The 21365-nt window shown below is 49.8% G+C and overlaps 1 protein-coding gene across 6 annotated transcripts in view; it reads left to right on the plus strand.

Annotated features, from left to right (window-relative positions):
- The window catches only part of FGF13 (fibroblast growth factor 13), a 195266-nt gene that overhangs the window by 144769 nt on the left and 29132 nt on the right, over window positions 1-21365 (plus strand). For 4 of the 6 annotated variants that reach the window (XM_059859070.1, XM_059859068.1, XM_059859067.1 and 1 more), the window contains 2 exons: window positions 10826-10936; window positions 14618-14721. In XM_059859070.1, the coding sequence (XP_059715053.1) occupies window positions 10826-10936; window positions 14618-14721 (215 nt within the window). Of the gene's footprint in view, window positions 1-8661; window positions 8872-10825; window positions 10937-14617; window positions 14722-21365 lie in introns of those variants that run through there. The other 2 variants (XM_059859071.1, XM_059859069.1) reach the window with 2 other exon arrangements.

The raw sequence follows: 21365 nt of genomic DNA on the forward strand, positions 1-21365 counted from the left end.
GACAATCTAAGTCTGCTCCTTTTCCCTTCCCAGCAAAAGCTCCCAAGCCTTGGAATATTGTAGATAAAGCTAAACTAAGCTTATTTGTTTGTAAACAAGGTTAAGATGACCTCAGCTGAAGGGTAAGTACATTGAGATACTGGTGGGATTTGTGACTACTTCTCCTTGGAAGCATGTTGCAGCTTTTAGTGAAACAAGGAAAGAAGGATCTGGTGGGAAGAGGTGGAAGAGGAGAGTGATAAACAAGGGGCTGGGGGCTGAAGGGAGAGGACAGAAATCCTGGATTTACAGCACCTGTGTTAACAGTGTGTCTGTCTGCTGTGAATGCAGCTCAGCCCCTTTGAGCTGTATGACTGGGTGTTGCAAAGGCCATGCAAATGGACTGGGAATTGGATTAAAATCGTGGTATTATCTTCGTGTCTACTTGTGCAGCTAAGTCTGCTCCTTTTGTGGTGGGTTTGGGTAGAAATGTGCCATGGGTGGGAAAGTTACCCAGTCTGTACAAGCAAACGTGGCCCTGCTGGAGCTCAGCTGGACCTAAGCAAAGAATAACAGTGCTGAGCTCGGGCAGCTTCCTGTCTCTTTCTCTGATTTCTGAGCAATGTTTCTCTGCATAGCAACAGAACCTTTTTGAGCTTTCTGATGAGGCCTGAGTCCCCAGAAATGTTCCCAGCCTCTAATGTGAATATTGGGAGCAGCAGCAGATGTTCTGCCATTAGCTTCCTTCTCTGAATTGACTTCTCTGAATTTCTTTTAATTTGCTTCTGTGAAATTTGCATACACTTTTTTTTTTTTTTTCTAGTTTCCAGACCTATTTAAATCCCACAGAGCAGATGCTGGCTTGTGGTTCATGTTCCTGTTTGCTGGCCAATATTTTTCATGGTGTTGCTTGTGAAAACAGTGCATCTAGCCTATGACAAGGAATTCTCTTCTGTTTACTCATGATGCACTGTACTTTTCAATTCAAAATCCCTGTGTGATTTCTAGATGTCACCTTTGTTCTGCTCTTGCCAGCAGCAGCTCCTGTCATGAGGCTGATTTCTGCAGGGCCAGTTTGGTGTGGGAAGTGTGACTGAGCCACTGCCTGGGCTGGATTTTTGTTCCCATGTGTGAGAGAGCACTGCCAGAAGCAAGACCCTGAGCTGTGCTGACCTTCATTAAGGGTACACTTAATTTTGGTGCTGGTGAATATCAGTTATCATAACAATGCATGAGGTACAGTCTGAATCACTCTGCAACAAGTTCAGTAAAGCAGAGGTAATGTTTTCCTTCATAAAGCTGGGAAAATAGTGGTATTCTTTGTAGGGAATGAATTGCCATCTGGAGTTGCCTTTCTCTCCACTTTCTTGAGTATTCAGCCCAGATACCTGGTCAGATGAGCTTAGATAAATCTCATTTTCCATCACTGAAGTCATGTATGTCTTGTTACACCTCTGTTCATGCCATGATTATTGCTTGGTGAACTGAGACCCAAAGCAAGCTCAGGCTCATGGCCTTTTCCCTGATCCTCAAGGACAGACCTTCCTTCTGCTTACAGAGACTGAGGACCAGCATTCTGTTTGGGTAAACTGGTTCCAGTTCCATGCCAGTGAGTGTGCCAGGCTCTACTTCCACATTTCCAGAAGCATCATTGACTGGTGCAGGGTCTAAGTCCAGTTCCTGGAGAGCTCTGCTTCCATCCAAGACACAACACTTCTTCCTCAAAGTCCCTTTCATTTGTGACCAGCTCTGCTCACCTTCTCATTTGTCTGTGTGAATGTGGTGCCATGATCTTGGCATTTGGGTAAAAGTCACAGAAAACCAGTGCCAAGCTCTTCTGACCCCAGTGTGGGTAATTTGTTCTCATGGTTAGGACCCAGCTGAGCCTTGCATCGTTAACACAGCAGTGGGAGCTGCCAGGTGTGGCATCCATCACAGGGTCACAGTGGGCTGGGCTCTGGGCTTGAGGGGAGCCAAGCAGTGGGGCAGAAGCTCGTTCTGAGCAAAGCAGGGAGCATGTCTGTGAGAAGCTGGTGAAATGCTTGCATGCAGGGGGAAGGAGGAGAACTCTCAGAGGCTCCAACTCACCGGGGACCCACTGAGTCTGCTTTTGTCAAGCTGTTGACAAAGGATGAACCATCAGATCTGTGAAAATGTGGGAAAAGATCTTATTTGAGTAATGTGGCAATTTCCAGGCAACTTGCCTTGGCTCTGTGAAGGACTATTTGCAGTGTTTTGTCATGTGTAAAGTGGCCTTATGTTAAGTTGGGCAGTGGCACACAGCCCACACTTCTGGTGTGTCCCATGCTGAGATGTAAATGATTCAGGGACGATAAGCTGTCATTTACACTGATATTTCCAAGAGCCACCGTGCTGGGAGGTGAGTGAGCAGAGCCCTCTGTGCATACTGATGTGGGAGTGTTGCTGGGCTGTGTGGTGGGCACAGAAGTCACTGGGGCACTGCTCAGGTTCCTGGCTCAGCTCAGGCCCCCTGGGCACCAGAATAACACGTTCCCATTCCAGGAGCCTGCAGAGCTGGGGGAGCTGATCCCCTGTGTTTGTTCTGTGACCTTTCCCAGCTGATTGGCACTGATCTTTTATGCCCCGGATAGACGAGTTTTGTGGTTGACATTTTGGGATGACTGAATATGAATTAGCCTAGGTAAAAATATTTCTATTTTTCTATCTTCAAACAATGCCCTCCTTTTCCAAAAATGGCTGCACTACCAGGTCAGATCAAATCCAGTTTTTACTGCCATAGTATAAAGGAATTGGAATTCACAGCTGGGAAAAAGCAGAACTTGGTTTTCTCTCATTAGTATTTTCTGTGAGAATCTGAGAGGAAACCGGCGTTCTTTATGTGAGGTGTTGTGGCCATCCTGAGCATTTAGCAGGTCATGTAAGTCATGAAGAAGAGACCCAAATTCTTGTCAGTCACAAGACCTTGCCCTGGCAAACTTGTGTAGATACAAGAAGAGATTGAACTTAGACTATGAGAACATTTTGTGATGCATCAGCTACACAATTACTTTTTCAATATCTCAGTAGTCCTAGTGAGATGTCTCAGGTGTTCAAGTCAGGGCTGTGTTTCTGTGCTTTGCTGGATGGGTGCCATTTTTGGCACATCCAGTCCTGTGCACCAGTTGTGCTGGGGTCTCTTCTGGTGTTGGGATTTGTGATTCTGTACCCCGAGAAGATAAAAATGAACCAATCACCTCATCCTTTGAGGAAGAAGTGAGCTTTTAGATAAAGTGGGTCTAGGTGCCATGGCTACATTGGTGTCACAGGAATCTATTTTCATTTTTTTCCTGTTTCTGAGCAAGGCTGCCCAGTGCACTTCTGCAAAAAACCATGGCACAGACACACACAGGAACATCCACAGCACTATTTACAAGTCCCTTATGCTCTCAACATAGAAATACTTCTGTTTGCAGCTGCCTATTGTAGCCATTCTTGACTATTAGTTCTCAGGTTGGCCTGTTACTAAAATACCATCAAGTTTGAGCTCTTGGGCTTGAGCTGCTTGGAAGCTCAGCTTCCACTGACACCTTTTTCATCTTGCTCAGCAATAAATCCCTGCTGTTCTTGGAGCCCTGTCTGGTACAGCCCAAGCTCTGGGGGTGCCGAGGGGCCAGCACAGTGTGCTCAGCCCTGCTGTGCTGCAGGCTGTGTCCAGCCTGGGGCTGGCTGCAGAGCAGAGGCTGAGTCATGTCCATGGGATATTTCACACAGGAGTTCAGTGATGCAGGACTGGGCTCTGAGCAGCTCTGCTTCCTGGTGAATAGTAATTCTGTTTACTTAGGAGAGCAAAAACCACCGGGGCCTCAGTGCTGCTGTGTCATCCCTGACTGGAGAAAGTCTTGTTTATCTCATCCTGAAAAGAGAGAGACGAGATTCTGGTGGTGCTTTTCAGAAAATAATGCTCTACTTTTGGAGAGTGTAGGCAGTGGAAATAGTCCATAGGTTTGATGTTTGAAACTTTTTTTCCTACTTTTTCTGTAACAGCAAGAACAAAAGAGCATCAGGAGGGACTCCTGACACCCAATGACAGGCTGATTTTTTTTTTGTCACACCAAAGCAGCTTCAAGCTTGTAACTGTAGAGGAGTGGTTTGGTGTTTAAGATGGACTGAGTGAGACTTGGAGCTGGCTTGGGATTTTTTTCTTCTGGTCTGATTTTGATCAGCATTTGTTCTGCCTAAACACTATTAGTTTATATAGGGCCTACTATAAACCCTTTACTGCTTTCTATATAGGGGAACAGGAAATAACTGAGAATGCAGCTTAGTCCGAGGATGGGATATTTTGACCCAAGGTGCTGGAAATCAGTTCCTGCTTTATGGCAGCATGTCCTGAGAATTGCTGATGCTTCACAGGGCACAGAGGAGCGTGGGTCCCCTGGAGGGTGACATGTTGGGCTTGTGGGCAGTGAGGAGCACTGGGGGAAGGAATTCTCTGCTCAGGGCTGCTCTGGGACATGGACATACTGCACCATGAGCTCTGGCTGTCCTTGCAGCTGCTTCCATGGCAGTCAGCTCTGCAGCTGGCCTGGTATTTTTCACCTGGTCTCAGTTTTTGTTCTGCTCAGTATGAGACAAGACCGACTGTAAATCTTTTGTGCTTGGGGTAGATTCAAACTCAGAGCAAACAGCAGTGGTCTGGGACCTGCCACAGCACAGATGATTCAGGGAGGAGGAAGGGAAAAACAGAACTTTGGCACTTTCCTCTAACTGGGGGAAAGAGCCAGCACTGCTTGCACTTTGGGCCAGTGATGGGGATTTGATGCCTTTCTGTGCAGGAGCCAGACAGCAAGGGCTGCCTGAAAACCATGCCCTGCCTCAGTCCAAGAGCCACTCCTGGCATGGGTACCAAATTGCAGGCTTTGCTTCTGCCCAATCCAGGCAACTTCAGAAGGTTCAGGCATATTTTAGTGATCACAATCATGGAAATAATCATCAGCAAACACTCAACAGATGACTGGGAGGAAAAATTATAAATCAAAAGTGGGTGAGATCTTTGTCTACTTCAAAGCAGTGGAATTTTTTCTGGTCAGATGGCAGCTCCAGGGACACCATGGCACTGTCTCTGACAGCAACTGGACAAGTCTGTCCCGTGCTGATTTCTCTTTGATTGAAATGGCACTGACAATTAACCCTTAGCTTTAAATGTGCCCCACTGCAATAATCATAGAGAGAATGTGTGCTCAAGGAATGTCTGGTTGTCTTCCACGTTCAAAAAGTCACTTGGAATGTAATTTTATTTTATTTTAGTGTGGTGCGGAGTGAGCAGCTCTTGCTTTTCAAAGAAAATAAAGCTGTTCCTTGAGATTTTTATATCTGGAACACTGAAGTAGTCCAAACGCTGGTCCTGTACCAAAGACGTTTTCCCAACAAGATCTTCATTTTCATGTGCCATTTATAGTAAATGAAGACATGTTTGTAGGAGTACCGATAGATGAAGAGGTTGCTCATGCAAAAAAACTGGAGGACTGTTTTTTGAAACTTAAATCTGATTATGCATATATGCTATTTTTGTTCCTCTCCTTAGTTATCTGTCAAGGAACATTTGTGCAAATGAATTTTCATTATGGATTTTAATTCCAGCAGGCTGGAATGCTGGCAGAAAGATATCCCAAATACAGCTTTTATATACTCCTTTTCCCTGGGATTTTCAAGGTTAGCTGAATTCTGAGTTCTGGTTAGTCTCAGTGAAAACACAATGTCTTGTGACCTTGTTGGACAGATCACAATGAGGCAGCTTCACTTTGATCTGAAGATCAAACACTGCTTTCCAAATTGGGAATATTTATAAAGTAATGGGTGAGTCTCAGGAAAGAAAACAAGCCTCACTCATGACTGTATTGGAAGTGGAAAGATGGCAAAATCCATAGTATGTTACTGGTGAGTTGAGTAGGATGAGTTATTGCTAATAATATCCAACTGGCTGTCTCCTGTGTTGGATTTCACATGTCTTATGTGGACTGGCAGATGAGGGTAGTGGTGGAACTTGTGAATTGCAGCTATTTTTACCCCACCGTTAAACTTAAATAAGAAATTAGGAGTGTTTGTTTAATATGCCTGTGTGCATGGGCTGCCTCATAAACAAACGTGTGCGTGTAGGTGTGTGTGTACACAGGCAGCTCCTGCAGCCAGGGGACAGCGGGTGGGACCGGGGTGCCAGGCTCAGCACAGCAGGCTGTGGGGGACACATGTCCCTCTGGGCTACGCCAGTGGCCTGCCAGGGTGGCCATGTAGTGTCACAGGGCCTGGCACAGCAGGCTATGAGGGACACATGTCCCTTTGGGTGATACCAGCGGCCTGTCACAGGGCCTGGCACAGCAGGCTGTGGGGGACACATGTCCCTCTGGGTGACACCAGCGGCCTGCCAGGGTGGCCATGTAGTGTCACAGGGCCTGGCCCAGCAGGCTGTGGGGGACACATGTCCCTCTGGGTGACACCAGCGGCCTGCCAGGGTGGCTATGTAGTGTCACAGGGCCTGGCCCAGCGGTCAGTGGGGCAGGGATCCCGGCTGGAGGAGAGTGAGGAGCTGTTGTGGCTGTTCCTCGCCGAGGGAAGGGCTGGGCAGCAGACCTGTGGAGCTGAGCTGTGGGAAGGTGGTGGCAGCTCGGCGGCTGCTGCTCGTGCCAGGCCTTGTCTTAGGCGTGACCCCGGACAGGGACGGGAGCACCTGCTTCTGCTGTGGGCACCTGGAGGACAGGAGGAAGGGCAAATCCCCTCGGCAGCTGGCCGAGCCTGGAAGCACAGCGGGAGCCTGGTGCTGTCACAGCAGCCCGGCCATCCCTGGGGTCTCTGCAGCCCCTGGCCCGGGGCACGGGGGACACGGCTGCCAGCCCTGGGTGACAGCAGCCTTCTGCAATCACAGTCCCCTGCCTGAACCAGCTCTCAGGGACATCCCACCCTGCCTCAGCGCCCGTGAATCCCTCTGCCTCGGGACAAATTCTCTCAATAGTTGTTTGCCTCCGGGGCTGCAGATCTCTGTTTTATTTCCAGCCTGAACTGGCTTTGATTTAGGCTCCAGCTGCTGAAAGCATGCTGAAGAGCAGGGAGTGGGCTGCGGGGGCATCGCCAGGACCTCCCGCTCCCGGGGTCCTGGGCAGGCCGCTGCGGGCTCGGTGTCCACGCCAGGGCGCTGACCCGAGCGGGGCCAGGCTGTGCCCGGCCTCACGGCACGGCACGGCCCGGCACGGCCCGGCACGGCCCGGCCTGCCGCCACCGCAGCTCGGCGTCAACACACCGGCCGCGGGGACACACGGGCTCCGTGCGGGGACAGAGGGAAACGGGAGAACATGGCAACGGCAAGGAAATTGTTCTTTCTGAGGATTTCCTCGTCTGCTACGAAACTGCCGCTGAGAGCGGGTGGTGGAAAGGAGCGGCGAGAGACGCAAAAAGCCTCCAATAAATGCGTGTTGCAGAGGGGGGACATGCTGTAAGGATGAGGGAGAGGCAGGGGACAGCTGTGGCTGGAGCTGCGCCCTGCCCCGAGCTCAGCGCTGCTGCCAGCCAGGTGCGCTCGCTCGGGGCCGGCGGGGCTGTTTGCTCACCGCAGTCACGTCTGTTTGGGTGTCTGCGCCTGCCGGGAGGCGGCTCCGAGCGCCGCAGGCACCCCCTCCCGTGGCATCCCTTGCCCTGGCACCCCCTCCCCCGGCACCCCTTCCCGTGGTACCCCCTCCCCTGCCCACCCCAGCCCCCTCCCCGCCGCGGCCGCCCCGCAGCGCCGGGCAGGGCTCTCGGCTCTCCGCTCGCTGCCGCGCAGGAGAGGAGCGGGAGGAGGAGGAGGAGGCACGGGCGGAGGAGGAGGGAGGTGGTGATAAGGGGTTTGCTGCGTCGCCTCATTTCTGTACCCAGCGCACGGCTCGTGGGGAGTGCGCGGTGCCCGCATCGCTGCCGGAGGAATCCTGCTGCTGCTGCTCCTGCTCCTTCTGCTCCTGCTGCTCCTGCTGCTGCAGTCCCGGCTCGGGAGCTGCTTGTTTACCGGCTGGGAAGAGCTGCGGTGCCAGAGCCGAGCGTGCCGGGCAGGGGAGGCTGCGCTCACCTGTCAGGAGCGCAGCGGAAGAGGCTTCCCGAGGCGTCGGCACCCAGGGGCATCCGCGACCCAGCCCAGTGCCTCCAGCACCCACTGCTTCGGGTCTCTTCTAAGCGAGAAGAGGAAAAAGGATCCAGAAAACCCCTGCAACTGGACAGCCCCTGCTGGAGTCTAACAGGTGTTTGCTGGGATCTGAATGGGGAGGGGACGGGTGGGAAGAAAAGTTAACTGCAGAAATCGGGGCTAGGAGAGATGCGATGATCTTGCACCGAGTGGATGTGCCATGGCTGCGTGCAGATAGCGCGTCTGGAGAAGCTTGGAGGGATGTCTTGCAAGTGATCTGCGTGATCTCCGTAGAAACGCTCGCCTCTGCCTGCAAACTTTCCCCTGCTAGAAGTTGGGAGGAATAAAAAAGCACCCGAAAGTCAAAAGGGGAAGATCCCAGAGGACGAAATCTCGAGCTAAACTGTTGCGTGCCGCGCCGGGGCTCTGGTGCTCGTCCCGCCGGTGTGTCCCGGGCTGCCGCGCCGAGCGGCGGGGCGGCCTTGGCCGGGCTGCCCGGCAGCGTCCCCGGCCTTGGGGACGGCCGAGCAGCATGCTGGCCGCGGCCGGCCGGCGACCCCCGCGTGCCTGAGCCCGCCGGGCAGCCGGGGCGGTGGCGGCCATGGCCGCAGCCATCGCCAGCTCCCTGATCCGCCAGAAGAGACAAGCCAGGGAGCGGGAGAAGTCCAATGCCTGTAAGTGTGTCAACAGCCCCAGCAAGAGCAAGGGAAGCTGCGACAAGAACAAGTTGAATGTGTTTTCCAGGGTCAAACTCTTTGGCTCCAAGAAAAGGCGAAGAAGGCGACCAGGTTGGCAAGGGTTATGTCTTTGGGGGGGTTGGTTGGTTTGATGCAGTGGAAACTGGGACGTGTGTCAAGTGTGGGGAAAGGGGAAAGGTACTTCAGGGCTCATACAATGGATGTGCAGGACCTGGGTACCCCATGCCAGGCCTTTCCCCCATCATGTTAATCTGGTTTCTTTGGGTAGCACACACTGCTGTCTGTGCCTCACCTGCACACCTGTGTGCACCCAGGTACCTGTAAGTCAGCTGTCTGTCCCTCTGTTACACACATGCAAACACATGGGTGTATTTGTGGGGGAGATGCTAGCGGGGAAGTTCCCACACACGCATCTCTCTCTTTAATATATAGTTGTGTATTAAACAACTTTGTGGTCTGGAGATCTGGTTTTGGTGTCCTGCTTCACAGAATGCCCGTGCCATGCTTTATCTGCTGATTGCAGACAAGGCTTTGTACTTTTGCTGGCACCTTCCAGAGTTTTGCTTCAGCGCCCTGTGCCTTTCTAGGAATGCCATACCTGTAGCTGCCCTGCAGACACGAGGCTCTCTGGGTCACAGGTGCAAAAGGTCAGGTGTGAAGGCTGGGTCCCTGCTCTGAGTGGATTGTTTTGTACGTGGGAGGAGCAAAACCCTCTGGCAATGTTGCCATGGCTTTGCTGTGCTGGAGCATTGATGCTTGTGCCACTCCACCTGTCTGCCTTGCTCGCAGTTTGCCAGCACCTTTGGGATGGATTATGGCTAAAGAGCCAGAGAGAGGGTTGGAATAATTTCTGATCAGAAAAGTTGGTAGATAGGAGTTGTGTGTCTATCAGGACTCTTTTCAAAGTTGCTAATAAGATCTAATACACTTATGCAAACTGTGGTAAGCTTTTGCCTTCAGCCCTGCTAAAATGAAGTACAGTAGCAGAGCCTCAGTGCCTTTGGTTACAAAGACAAGGAGTGTTATCCAGACTCAGAGTGCTGGAAATGACACACCACATCTTCACAGTGTTTGTCTCTGAAAAGAATGAGATGTTGTGGAGCGAGCTGCAGGGCTGCATGAGCTCCTGACTAAGGGAACTGTGTGAAATGACTACAATGCAGATGTCGTTGGGATTCGGTGGGCGTAGACCTCTTTTGCAATTACTCCTGATGCTTTAGCCAGATATCTTGAATGGCACACTTGACAGCATATCCTGCTGTTGTGTACTTTGTGGTCTAGGATGACATGAAGCCGTGTGAGATATCTCGCTTTCTAGCTGTGAATCTGAGGATGGTTATGGAAAAAAGAAATCTATGCAAACTATGCGTTGTTTTGATCTTTCTTCTTCTAGCTGATGAGGTAATTACCTCAGCCCTTATGGTAATATTTATTTTGCAGTTCCACACATTGCTGGATTTCAGGGTTTCCCTCTCCGTTTTCCATATGTTCATTGAGTAGTTTATCTCTTTGGATTCTCTGTACTCTCTGGAGCAGCGAGGAATGGGGGTTTGTTTATTAGAGCTGCAGCAGTTCCTGTGCTAAACGTTTGCTGCTATATATTTAGGCTCTCAGCTGTCACTGTGGCTCTTATTAATGCTATTGTAATAGTCTTCTTTTTCCTCTCCATCTAAGAACTCACACCTTTATAAAAGACTGGATGTGCTCTTTGCCAGCTCATTTTTAATCTTAAATGAGATAGGGCTGGGCTCCTGGGGCCAAGCAGTGCTGCTGGAATCTGTATTCACTGGAAGTAGGTTTTACTGTGCTACTCACGTTGTAATCGAAAGTGGCATTTAATCATTTTGGCAATTGATTTCATAGACATAAATTTGATCTCAGCCTAAATGAAAAGTGATGCAAAGCTGGTAGCCCTGCTTTTGTTTTGTGTCTTTTTCTTACCTCAGCCTTGAGAAGAAGCCTGAAGATTTGTTTTTCACGTCCTGCTTGCTTGGAGTGGCACATCAGGATTTCCCACGTTAATCTCACTGTTGTTTCTTTGCAGAGCCTCAGCTTAAAGGTATAGTAACAAAGCTCTACAGCAGGCAAGGATACCACTTGCAGTTGCAAGCAGATGGAACAATTGATGGAACAAAAGAGGAAGACAGTAGTTATAGTAAGTGACACGAGAATAAACGGTGTGTTTGTGGATTGTGGTGTCTCCCTCCCCTGCAGGTCCCCTCAGAGCTGCTGTCCTGGGCTGGCTGAGTGAGTGGCAGCAGCACTAACGCCGTGCTGGCAGCACAGAGTCCTTCAGACTTACTGGCTCTGAGAGAAACACAGATAGAAATCACTTACAGGAATAATGAACCAGAGGAGGTAATGATGACACATGTGACAAACAAAGCAAATGTTATCTCCATGGTAATCCAGAGAAGTTCATTGCTGTCCTTTGGATTTTATTAGATTTTTTTTTTTTCGTCAGGGAAAATTTGCTCGCCTACTCAGAGCCTGAAATAGAATAACGCTATCTCCACTCTCACACAGGGGCTCATTCAGACAGCGCCGTGATATTTCACAAACTGGGACTTCAGCAGCATTTTCAACTTCACATTTCCCTACTATTATCATTTGTTACCGCTTCTAAATTGTACCCTCAGGTTTTCTGTGAAAAAGCTCTGGGCATTTCTACTTGTTGTTTTTGACTGGGTTTTTTACAACTTTGAGGATTAATAGAAAACAGGAAAAGATGACTAGAGCATTGATTTGGTGTGTGAAAAATGCTTAAGGGTCTCACACAGCTAGACAAAAAGATTTCAAGATTGGTAAAATAAGGCAGTGTAGGAAATAATGCCCTGCACAAAGTATACGAAGGTGCAGGTGGCCAAGCCAAGACTGGCAGACCTCAGAGAGATGTTTATGTTCATAAATCCAGCTGTGGCCTGCTTCCTCTTCCTGTGCAGCTTCATTTCTCTGTCAGCTCGTCCTGCACAGAGACCTTGGCAAAGATCATCTCTCCCTTAGGCATTGCTTAGCTGTTCATTAGGAGGATATCCTTGTCCTTTAATCCTCATTTAAAACAATGCAAATGTAATAGGGAAAGAGTGGGATGCAAATTGCTTCGGATTATTTTGTGCTGACACCAGCTGATCGCAATAGGAAGCAATTAATTTTGCTGTCACTTCTTTGCCACCCCTTCTGTCATATTTGTCCACATGAGAGGCATCCCCTAGAAGTGGGGTAACCCCTCCATCCTGCTGTGCCTCTGGGGACTTGCAGAGATGCTCTCTGTGCCTCGGCTGTGGGTCCTGGCAGCGGTCACGGCTGGGGACAGGTCACTCACTACCCCAGGAGCCAGAGCTGGGCGTGCTGCTGCTCAGGGACAGGGCACTAACAGCTGCTGCTGAGAGGGACAGTCCCATTTTTGGTGCCGTGCCAGCACCCCCGTCCTTGGAGGCAGCAGCTGGGGCAGGATGTGTGGTTGGCTGGCACAGGGCAGAGTGAGCACCGCTCCAACAGGGCCAGTTCCCCCCAGCCCCTTCCCAAATTCCAGCAGTCTGTGCCACAGCCACTGCTCATCCCACTGGGGTGTGAGCCAGCTTCCAGAGTGCCTCAGCCTCGTCCTGCCTCGAAACTGAGCCTGGATGTGTCTGCCAGGGAAATGTGTCCCAGTGCTGGGAGCATCAGCAGAGCACCTGTGGCTCAGGTGCCACAGCACCCACCCGTGGCTCAGGTGCCAGCCCACTCGGGCAGGAGGGCTCAGCTTTGGCTCAGTGCTTGGCTCTGTCACTGGCCAGCAAAGCACAGCCAGGAATTCCTCATACAGCCCATCCCAGTGGCCCATGGCACCTCTGTCCTTGCTGGCCCAGCTCGGTGGCACCTCTGTCCCTGCTGGCCCAGCTCAGTGGCACCTCTGTCCCTGCTGTCCCAGCTCAGTGGCACCTCTGTCCCTGCTGTCCCAGCTCAGTGGCACCTCTGTCCCTGCTGGCCCATCTCTGCCCTCTCCTCAGCCCTTGCTGACAGGTCTGCAGCACTGTTTGCAGTGGAGCCCATACTCAGACTGTCGTGCTGAAAAACCCCAACACCTGCCCTACTTGTAAATGTGCCATTAGGAAATCACCTTCCAAAAGAGACCTGCAGGTTCTGCCTCGGTGCTGAGCTTTAAATCCTCCTCTCCAGCCTACTCAGAGATCAGCTGCTGCTTTTTGGGGCTGAACTGCAAAGGACCTGTGCCCAAGGGAATGTTTCCTCCCCCCAGTAAACTCAAGCATTTGATAGAATGAATGAAAAATCCTTTTCCCTTACTGACAATCTAAGTTTCTTTTGCCAAAAGCTGCGCAGATCTGGAGGATTTTCTCTGAGAGAAGGGAAAGTGATGGGTGTTGATGCTGAGCTGGAGGCGAGCGTGAGGAGGGTCTGCACGTGTGGTTTGTGTCTGCACAAATAGTGTCTGTACACTCGTGGCTATCAAAGGGGAGGAAAACCACAGATTTTATGATGCCCTGCATTTATTTGTTCGTTCTGGGTATTCCACCTTTCCTGCTATGCTTGACCATTGTAGGAAGTGCAGTGCTCAAAGGTGCCCTCAGGGCACTTGATGAGCTCTTGGCATCCCCAAACACAGAATTTAGGATCTGTGTTAAATGCTGTCAAGCTGAAATATTTTTTTACTGAACTATGGCCATTTGGGGGTTTTGGGGCTGAAAAAAACATTTATAATGGGTCATAATCCTTAGCCATAATTTTGAAAATAATAAAAATACTTCACATTCATAATTTGGTTTTAAATTGGCTTCGGACAGTGATCATAAATATAAAACTTCAGCCTGAAGCAGACCCTAGTTTTTCAGCCAAGTAATAAATCACTGGAAATGGGAAGTAGTTTGGCATCACTTTATCCTATCTCTGCGTTTCTGCCACGGAGTGGAAGGAGATGCTTTGGGTTATGATAATTTTTTAACTCCCCTTTATTTTTAATCCTACATATTGATCACAGAGTACTGTATTCAACTCTTTATTTCTTGCATTCATTTTTAACATATCCATGAATCCAAGCTATGGCAGAGCTTTGCTTTTTTCCTTTTTTTTTCCTTTTTTTTTTTCTTTGCCACTTTGCAAACCGGAATCTTCATTTTTTGAAGAGTTGTTTCTGGGCTTATAAATACTGCCACTATTAGCATGTGTACAAGCAGAACTGCAAGCAGAACGTTCAAAGCAGCTCAGTTTTGAAAGCACAGATTTAGGGGTTGATCTAAAGAATATGCTGTCCTTTCATTTCATTTTGAAGTTATTTAATTCTGTTTTTTCAAACCCATTCTCCTCTAAAAAAGAGGAAAAATTAAACCCCAATGAGTTATAAGTGGAAACATTTTGAGATGCTAATGATGGTTTTCAACTTTTCTGAATTTCATCTTCTTCCTTCCTTTTGGTCAAAATGTTTACTGACTTTGAAAACAAGTTTTGATTGTCTTGAAATTCTTTTTTGTTTGTTTGCTTCTGGATTCCTTCTTGCACTCAATGGCAGAAGAAAAGTGCCCTAACAAAACCCGAGCAGTGTTCAAGTGTGCTCGGCAGAGCCTGGGCCCTGCTCAGCAGGCAGGTCAGGGCTGTTAGCTGTCAGCTCTTCCCATCTCCAGAAGGAGGGAGAGGCACTGATCCCTCCGGTCATTCCTGAGCTCTGGCTGGAAGTTGCTGTCAGAGGACTTGGTGGTAGAACTATTGCTCTGTAGCACCCCCAGAAATTAATGTATGCATGAAAAGAGATTTCTACTTGCTTCTGGTAATTCTGGTTTCATTTTCTGTCTGATCTGCATACTCCAAAGGATTAATTTTTCTCTCCATCTCCTTTCTCTCCTAGCTTTGTTTAACCTCATCCCTGTGGGTTTACGAGTGGTGGCGATTCAGGGGGTTCAAACAAAATTATATCTGGCAATGAACAGTGAAGGATACCTATATACATCAGTAAGTAAACGTTTTTAATTCTGGTCTCAGTGGAATTGTGGTAAATTAATAACTTACTGTTGCAAGGGATCTGCTGATAACCTATAAATGTGAGCTGGCAGCAGAGTCAGTGTGGTGGTGATAGTCTGCTTCTGGTTTAGTAATCTTTTCCATCTCGGAACACCTAGGCATGTATGTGGTGCCTTTGAATAATCCTGAAGTGTGAAATACAAAAACCCCCACAACCACAACCCCAGACAGAAAGGATCCTCTCTCTTGGTCCCGTGGAGTGACTGGGCTGGTCAGAGTGGGGCACTGAGGGGAAGGGACAATTGGTGTGTCCCCCACGTGCCTCAGCGTGGTTTGTGTTTTCCTATGGGATCTGTGTTACTCTAAGTGAAAGGAGTTAGAGAAAGTCATTATATTTTTTTGTTTGGCCAGGATTTTCAAATAGAAATGTTATGGCTTCATGTAGGTGAGTGAGTAAAGAGCAGCTTTATTAGGAGTTTTGATGAAGAATGTCCGTTAATAATTTTCCGTGATGTTTCTCACGAGAGCAGTGTTTTTATTTAAAAAAAAATAAAATTAAATAGACCATTTTTCAATTAAAAACATTTAGCTGAATTATCTTCAGGAGTTTTAATTATACAGATTTAATAGATTTTTCCCAAGGAGGAAAATAGAGGAAAATGTATTCTATTATCTACTACGAATGATCCTCTTCTATAAAAGATTCCCTTAATCCTGATAAAAATTAAGCAAACTTATTCAAATCTCTCATTTATTTTGCAATCCTGACAGCTGGGAGCAGGGGCAGCTTTGCATATTTTTTCTCTTTCTGCCAGAGCAGGAGCAGCTCAGGCCTGTAAGTCCAGGGACAAAGGAACATTCCAGAGAGCGCTGGGTTTGTGCTCTCAGTGCAGCAATCTCTGATTTCTGATGGTGGTTGTGCTTTCCTGCAGAAATCACCTCTGTCTGGGCAAGGGGAGTGGGCAGGGGATTCACCCTGCAGTGCAGTCCCTGCTCTCTGACACACAGGCACAGCCCTGAGCCCACAGGCACCTCTGAGATGATGAGCATCACTTCCAGTTCCCCTGCTGGGAGGAGAAGGGGCAGAATGTGGCCCTGTTTTCCATTAAGTGCAACTTTTAGCTTGATATGCATCTTAGGCAGAGCTCTGAGATTCGCTTTGGTTGTAATCTTTATTCTTTGCATTGATCAAGGGTAGTTCTTCACATGGTTGTGTTCCCTTGAATTGTGTCTTCCTTGAATCCTTTAATATCTTTGAATTCCATAGTTTATGTCATTGCAGAATTAACTGGTGACATCTCTCTGTTTCCCCCTTAGTAACAGTGGTCATTTTTGTTTCTTTATTAGACAACTATATTTCTTAGATTCATTTTTTAATCTTCTTGAACTTGATGGGCTTGGCAAGGCTTTAAAGAGAATTTTGTTGTGTGGTTTCCCAAATTTGTACTCTTAAATTCTCTTCACAAAGACGGGTGTCCACTTAATTTTGATCTACTTTTCTAAGGGGAATTGTCACCCAAGTTCTCAGTAAAGCTGGGTTTATCCCCTGCTGCCTTCTGGTTTGGTTGTTCTGTTCTTTGCAATACTCACAAGAAACTCTCAGGGGGAAAAAGCAGCTCTTGTCCCTGTCCATTCCCTGGGCTTATTGACAAGGGCTGGTGAGGAGCATCTGCCCCTGCTTCAGGCTGCCAGAAATCCAGTTCCAGCACTATTTCTCAAGTGTTTCTGGCATTTCTTGTGCTGATAATGGTCCTTTCAGCAAGGGATGCAGTCTGACAGTCTGATGCATGGGAAATGAACTCTATATTTTGGGCTGTATTCTTGGTTGATATAAATGAGTCCCAGGAGAGCTCAGCTGATTTATACCAGCTGAACACTCACCTGTTCAAGGAAAGCCACCAGGGAGTCTGGGGAACAGATCAGCTCAAGTAAGTGACATCCATCTACACATCCTGAGGGTTTCAAAGCCCCTGCAGGGATGTGTTCCTGAATGGGATTTGTCAGGAGCAGACAGATGGCAACATGGGATTGATCAAGTGCACAAGCCCCACAAAACACTGTCAAGTTCCTGAAGCAGGAGAACAGGGGAAATAGAAGGGCCCTTAAACTGCAGATAGGTATAGCAGATAGCTGCACATTTCCAGAGAGAAATGAAATTAGCATTGGTGAAGCAGTTTAATAGGGAGAGCTCATGGTCTCTACATGATCACTTGGTTTTGGTGGTGTTGTGAGCCTTGTGTCTGTGCAGAGGGCACCCAGGGGTCTGCCCTGCTCTCAGAGGCAGCCTGCAGTGTGGTTTGCCTCAGCCCTGTGACTGTGCTGGGGAAGGAGGTGAATCTTCTCCACGGGGGGATCAGGGGTGTATCATAAATCTGCAGAGAAAATCTGGAGCTGGCTGCCAGAGTTTATGGAGAGTTTGCAGCATCTGTCAGTGAGAGCAAAAGTAAGATCTGTAGGGTAATGATAAAAGCTCCTCGGGGACAAGGCTGCAATTCAGCTCAGCAAAAGAAAGATAAACTGTGAACCCAAATATGCAGTTCTCTGCATGTGTTATAGGGGCACATGGAAGTCCTGGCCTGCAGGGAGGGGAGGTGACCATGTCACATCTCCAGATCACAGAATCCCCATCTGAAATGGTTTCTTTCCTGCAGCCAGTGTCCTCGAATGTCCATGGCTGTTGTGTGACTGCTCCTCCCAAGCTGAACCCACCCTGGGAGTTTTATTTGGAGGGACCTTGTTAGGAGCTGTTTGGAGGCGCAGCTCCTGGTGCTTGAGCATCCTCTCCCCATGCAAACACAGCGTTTGATTCATCCCTCTCACACCAGGGTGGTGCTGCTGCAAGATGACTTAAACGGTGTTCTGGCCTCCTGTCTTACATAACCACATCATGAATCATTTTGTGGTTTAGGGTGGCTTTCATTTCATCTTATTTTTCTTTCTATGAACGATCACATCTTTCACGTGACCGCCGTATATGCCCCACGTGAGTTTTTCTGGTTTCATGTGCTCTGAATTCTGTGTTGTTTGCCTGTCCTGAACATTTGAAGGGGTCTCTTTGGCAGACAGGCAGTGCTGGAGCTGCTGCTCTCGTTCAGGGGTGGTGGTGTGGCAGAGGAGGCTCCCAGAGCAGCAGTGGGTGAGGCTCCTCCAGGGGAGGGCGGGTGGAGGTGCAGGGAATTGGGAGTGTTGCAGAGGCTGAAACAGCCCAAAATACTCCGAGTTTAGAAATAGTCTGTGAACCTCCAGCCATGCATTTTCCATGAACCATCATGGTCAAGGTTTTCAAACCATGTAGTGGCTGTCAGTGAAATGCATATTTTTGCTACAGAACATTTCAAACCAGGTGATTTTGTGCTTGTTTCTCCTGGGGACATTTTCAGAAGCAGTATAATTAAATATGTGCTGCCCATTGCACAGTTCTGGCCAGTCTCAGAGCAGTGCAGCTCAGCTTGGAAAGAGGGTTCATTTCCCCTCTTGTCTTGCTCTAGGTTCCTGTGTTTCACCAAAGCATTTCATGTCCCAGTGTCACGGGCAGCTTCTCCCAGGCTGGAGGGAGCCCTGTGCCCTGACCACGTGTGACAGGGACAAGTCTGCCCATGCCTCATCCGGCCCTCCAGCCTAGCTGTGGGCAGTTCAGGGCACTCAGCTGCTAGGAAGAGGTGTTTGTGTGCCTTTGGCAACTATTCTGGGTTGAGTACTTTGGATTTAATATTGCTGCTGGACGTGGCTTCCTTTTGCCATTTCTCGTCTGCTGTCACTTGGTGCAGAGCTAGCAGAGGTTTGGGAGCACTTTGGTAGAAAACCCTGGGCAGAGCTGTGTGTACAATTTACCCTAAGAGAGCATTCAGCTAGCACTGTCCTCTGTATGTAAAGTAAACTGTCATATCTACGTTTGGTACCTGCACTGAAAGTAAATATTGTGTGAAGCATGCAAGTTGAGGATAGCCAAGAGAGCTGAAATGTGATTGAATTCTCAGAGTGATTCAAAAATCGGTTTTGGTGAGCTGGAGAGAAGAGAGGTTTGTGCATATTTTAATACTGAGCAGTGCAGTGGAGACCTGCTGTAGCTAATGGGAATGGCTGGGGCATTTATAATGAATTACTGGCAAAGAGCATTTTTCCACCTCAGGGAAATAGCACAAACCAAGACATAGGGGAAATAATCAAAAGCTTCATCTGGTTAAATTTGCATGTCAGTATAAATCATTTTTTACCAGAGATGCAGACTACACCTGAGTGCAGTTGATTCTCTTCAGTGCCAGGGTCTGAGGTGCAGATCCATGTTTTCCTGTCCGTGCCAGCCCCGTGCCCTGTGCTGGGCAGGTGCTCAGCACACTCACAGCTCAGAGGGTGCTCTGTCCCTGCCGTGCTGCCAGCCCTGCCTGCTGCTCTGCCCCACAGCACAGGGGCAGGCACGGGCCACAGGAGCCTGCCCTGAGGAGGTGCCCAGGCCCTGCGGGAGCAGCTGAGCTGGTGAATGTTCTCTGAGCCCAGCCACGGGCCCTGCTGCAGGTGCTGCATGCTTGGGTTCCGTGGTGCAGCAGTGCTGCAGCACGGGGCTGGCTGCTGCTGCTGCCTGCTCAGGGGGAGCCTTCTGGGTCTCACTGGGGCACCACAGGCTGCTGATGCTCCTGCCCAGCCTCAGCCTCCACACAGGGTGTGTGCCTGGCAGGTTTTGGGGTGGCTGTGAGCTGAACTGCCTGCAGTGCAGCTGGAGTGCTGCTCACAGATGTGTTCCAGCTGCTGAAGGGACCTGCAGCCCCTGGCTGAGCTCCCCCAGCCTGTCTGTCCCTGCTCTGAGGTGTGGGACGCTCCTGGGGCAGCAGAGGTTCCCTGCAGCAGGAGGAGAGCTGTGCTGGTGTCAGTGATGAGGGCTGGAGGGATGGTGCTGTTCCTTCAGGTGCTTGTCCCCTGTGGCACCAGTGTGAGCCCAGATTTCTGGGGATAGACTGCCTGTCTGCAGCAGGGAAGTGCAGATGGCAGAACCCTCCCACGGGAGAATGATTAGGAGATTAAGCAAGCTGCAGGTCTTGAAGCTATTATGCTGCTTTTCTGTACAAGTCATCCCCCAGGCATCTGAAAGCCCCGAAGTGCTGCTGTGCCTCAGCCCTGGCTGCAGGTGCTGGGAGCTGAGGGTCCCTGAGGAGCCCAGGCATGGCAGGGGTGCTCCAGGGCTGTGCTCTGCCCTGATCCTGGCACACCTGGGCAACGCCTCCCCAACAGAGAGTCCAGTGCACTGCTCACAGTAACACAAAACTGACATGATGACAAAAAAACCGTGGCAGAATCTGGAGTTGGACTCAAATCTGAGAGCTTCACACCTTGGATCACACTGATCACTTTGAACAAGGGGTTTTGGCCCTGGACCAGCAAACGAGGAGTCCTGAGTGCCAGGGCTCCCCGGCTACTCCCAGCTCCTCACTGTCACACTGCAAAGCAGGTTGGCAGGCAGAGTGGTGAGCAGATAAGGGCTGGAGCTGCAGCTCCTGCATCCACTGGATTTGTGTGCTCAGATCACCAAAGGACAGCTCACCTTGCTGGGATTCAGCAGAGCCAAGGAGAAAAGTGCTGCTTTTCTCTCCTCAGTGTAGGTGCTGCACCTCAGGACCAGCAGCGTAGGTACCTGTGGGTGTGCAGGTCCATGCACACCAGGCATGTGAGCCTGCTTCTTGTAGAGCTGGGCTCATTTCACTGGGAAAACATGTATGCTAGCATTTATGTGGATTTTTGAGGTGTTGATTATTTTTCCTGATCTGTCTTCAAGTTCAGAAGCAAGATCACATTCCAAACTGACTCTGTTTCTTTAGAATGTGATTGAATTAAAAGAAAATACCATTATGAAACCTTGGTTTCTTTCCTGCACCTGCCTTTCCTTCTAAAAAGCTGTCTGCCTGCTCTGGGAAGCCCAGAAGGGCTTCCCCTCCCTCTGGTGCTGCAGGCTGAGCTAAAGAGCAGCTCTTGTCACAGTGACTCAGCAGAGCCCCTGCCTGGAGCTGCCGATGGCTCAGCCTGTGTGAGGGTGAGCATCTAACCAGGGTGCAGCAGTCAGGCTCCCAGGGCTCCCCAAACCAGCAGGAGTGGGCTGGCCCTGGAAAACAGACTCAGAACTAGGAGCTAGCCCACTGCAGTGGCAGGCTCATCACGTTTGTTAACTCACAGAAGTGTTCTCCAGGCAGCTTGTTGTTCAGCTGGGAGCTGCTTGCCATGGGCTCCCATCATCTGTGGGGCTCCCAGCACCAGGGAGGTCAGTTCTTGGAAGGAGAATGCTGTGAAGCACAGTGGTGTTCTGTTTGGCTGGAGTGCCCAGCCAGCAGAGGCCAGGGCGGGCTGGAGAGGGAGGCAGGATCCCTTCCCTGCTCTGCCAGGGGCACCTGCAGTTACCCAGGGAGCTGAGAACGGGCTGCCCTGGCTGCTCAGGGCTGCTGCTGCACCCTGCTGATGGTGGGGTGGGGGCTGCTTCTCAGGAGGCTGCTGCTGTTCTGATGGGAAATGCCCCAGAGTGTTCAGCCTGGTCACAGATGGATGGGAAAGGGTGGGAATGGCTGCAGGAAGAGCTGCGTGGGGAGGTGGGAGTGTGCCTGCTCCTGGGAGTGCCTGTGCTGCAGGACAGCACTCGGAGCTCTGGCTGTTCAGCA

Source organism: Haemorhous mexicanus, chromosome 14 (genome assembly GCF_027477595.1).
Source record: "Haemorhous mexicanus isolate bHaeMex1 chromosome 14, bHaeMex1.pri, whole genome shotgun sequence".
Lineage (NCBI taxonomy): Eukaryota > Metazoa > Chordata > Aves > Passeriformes > Fringillidae > Haemorhous > Haemorhous mexicanus.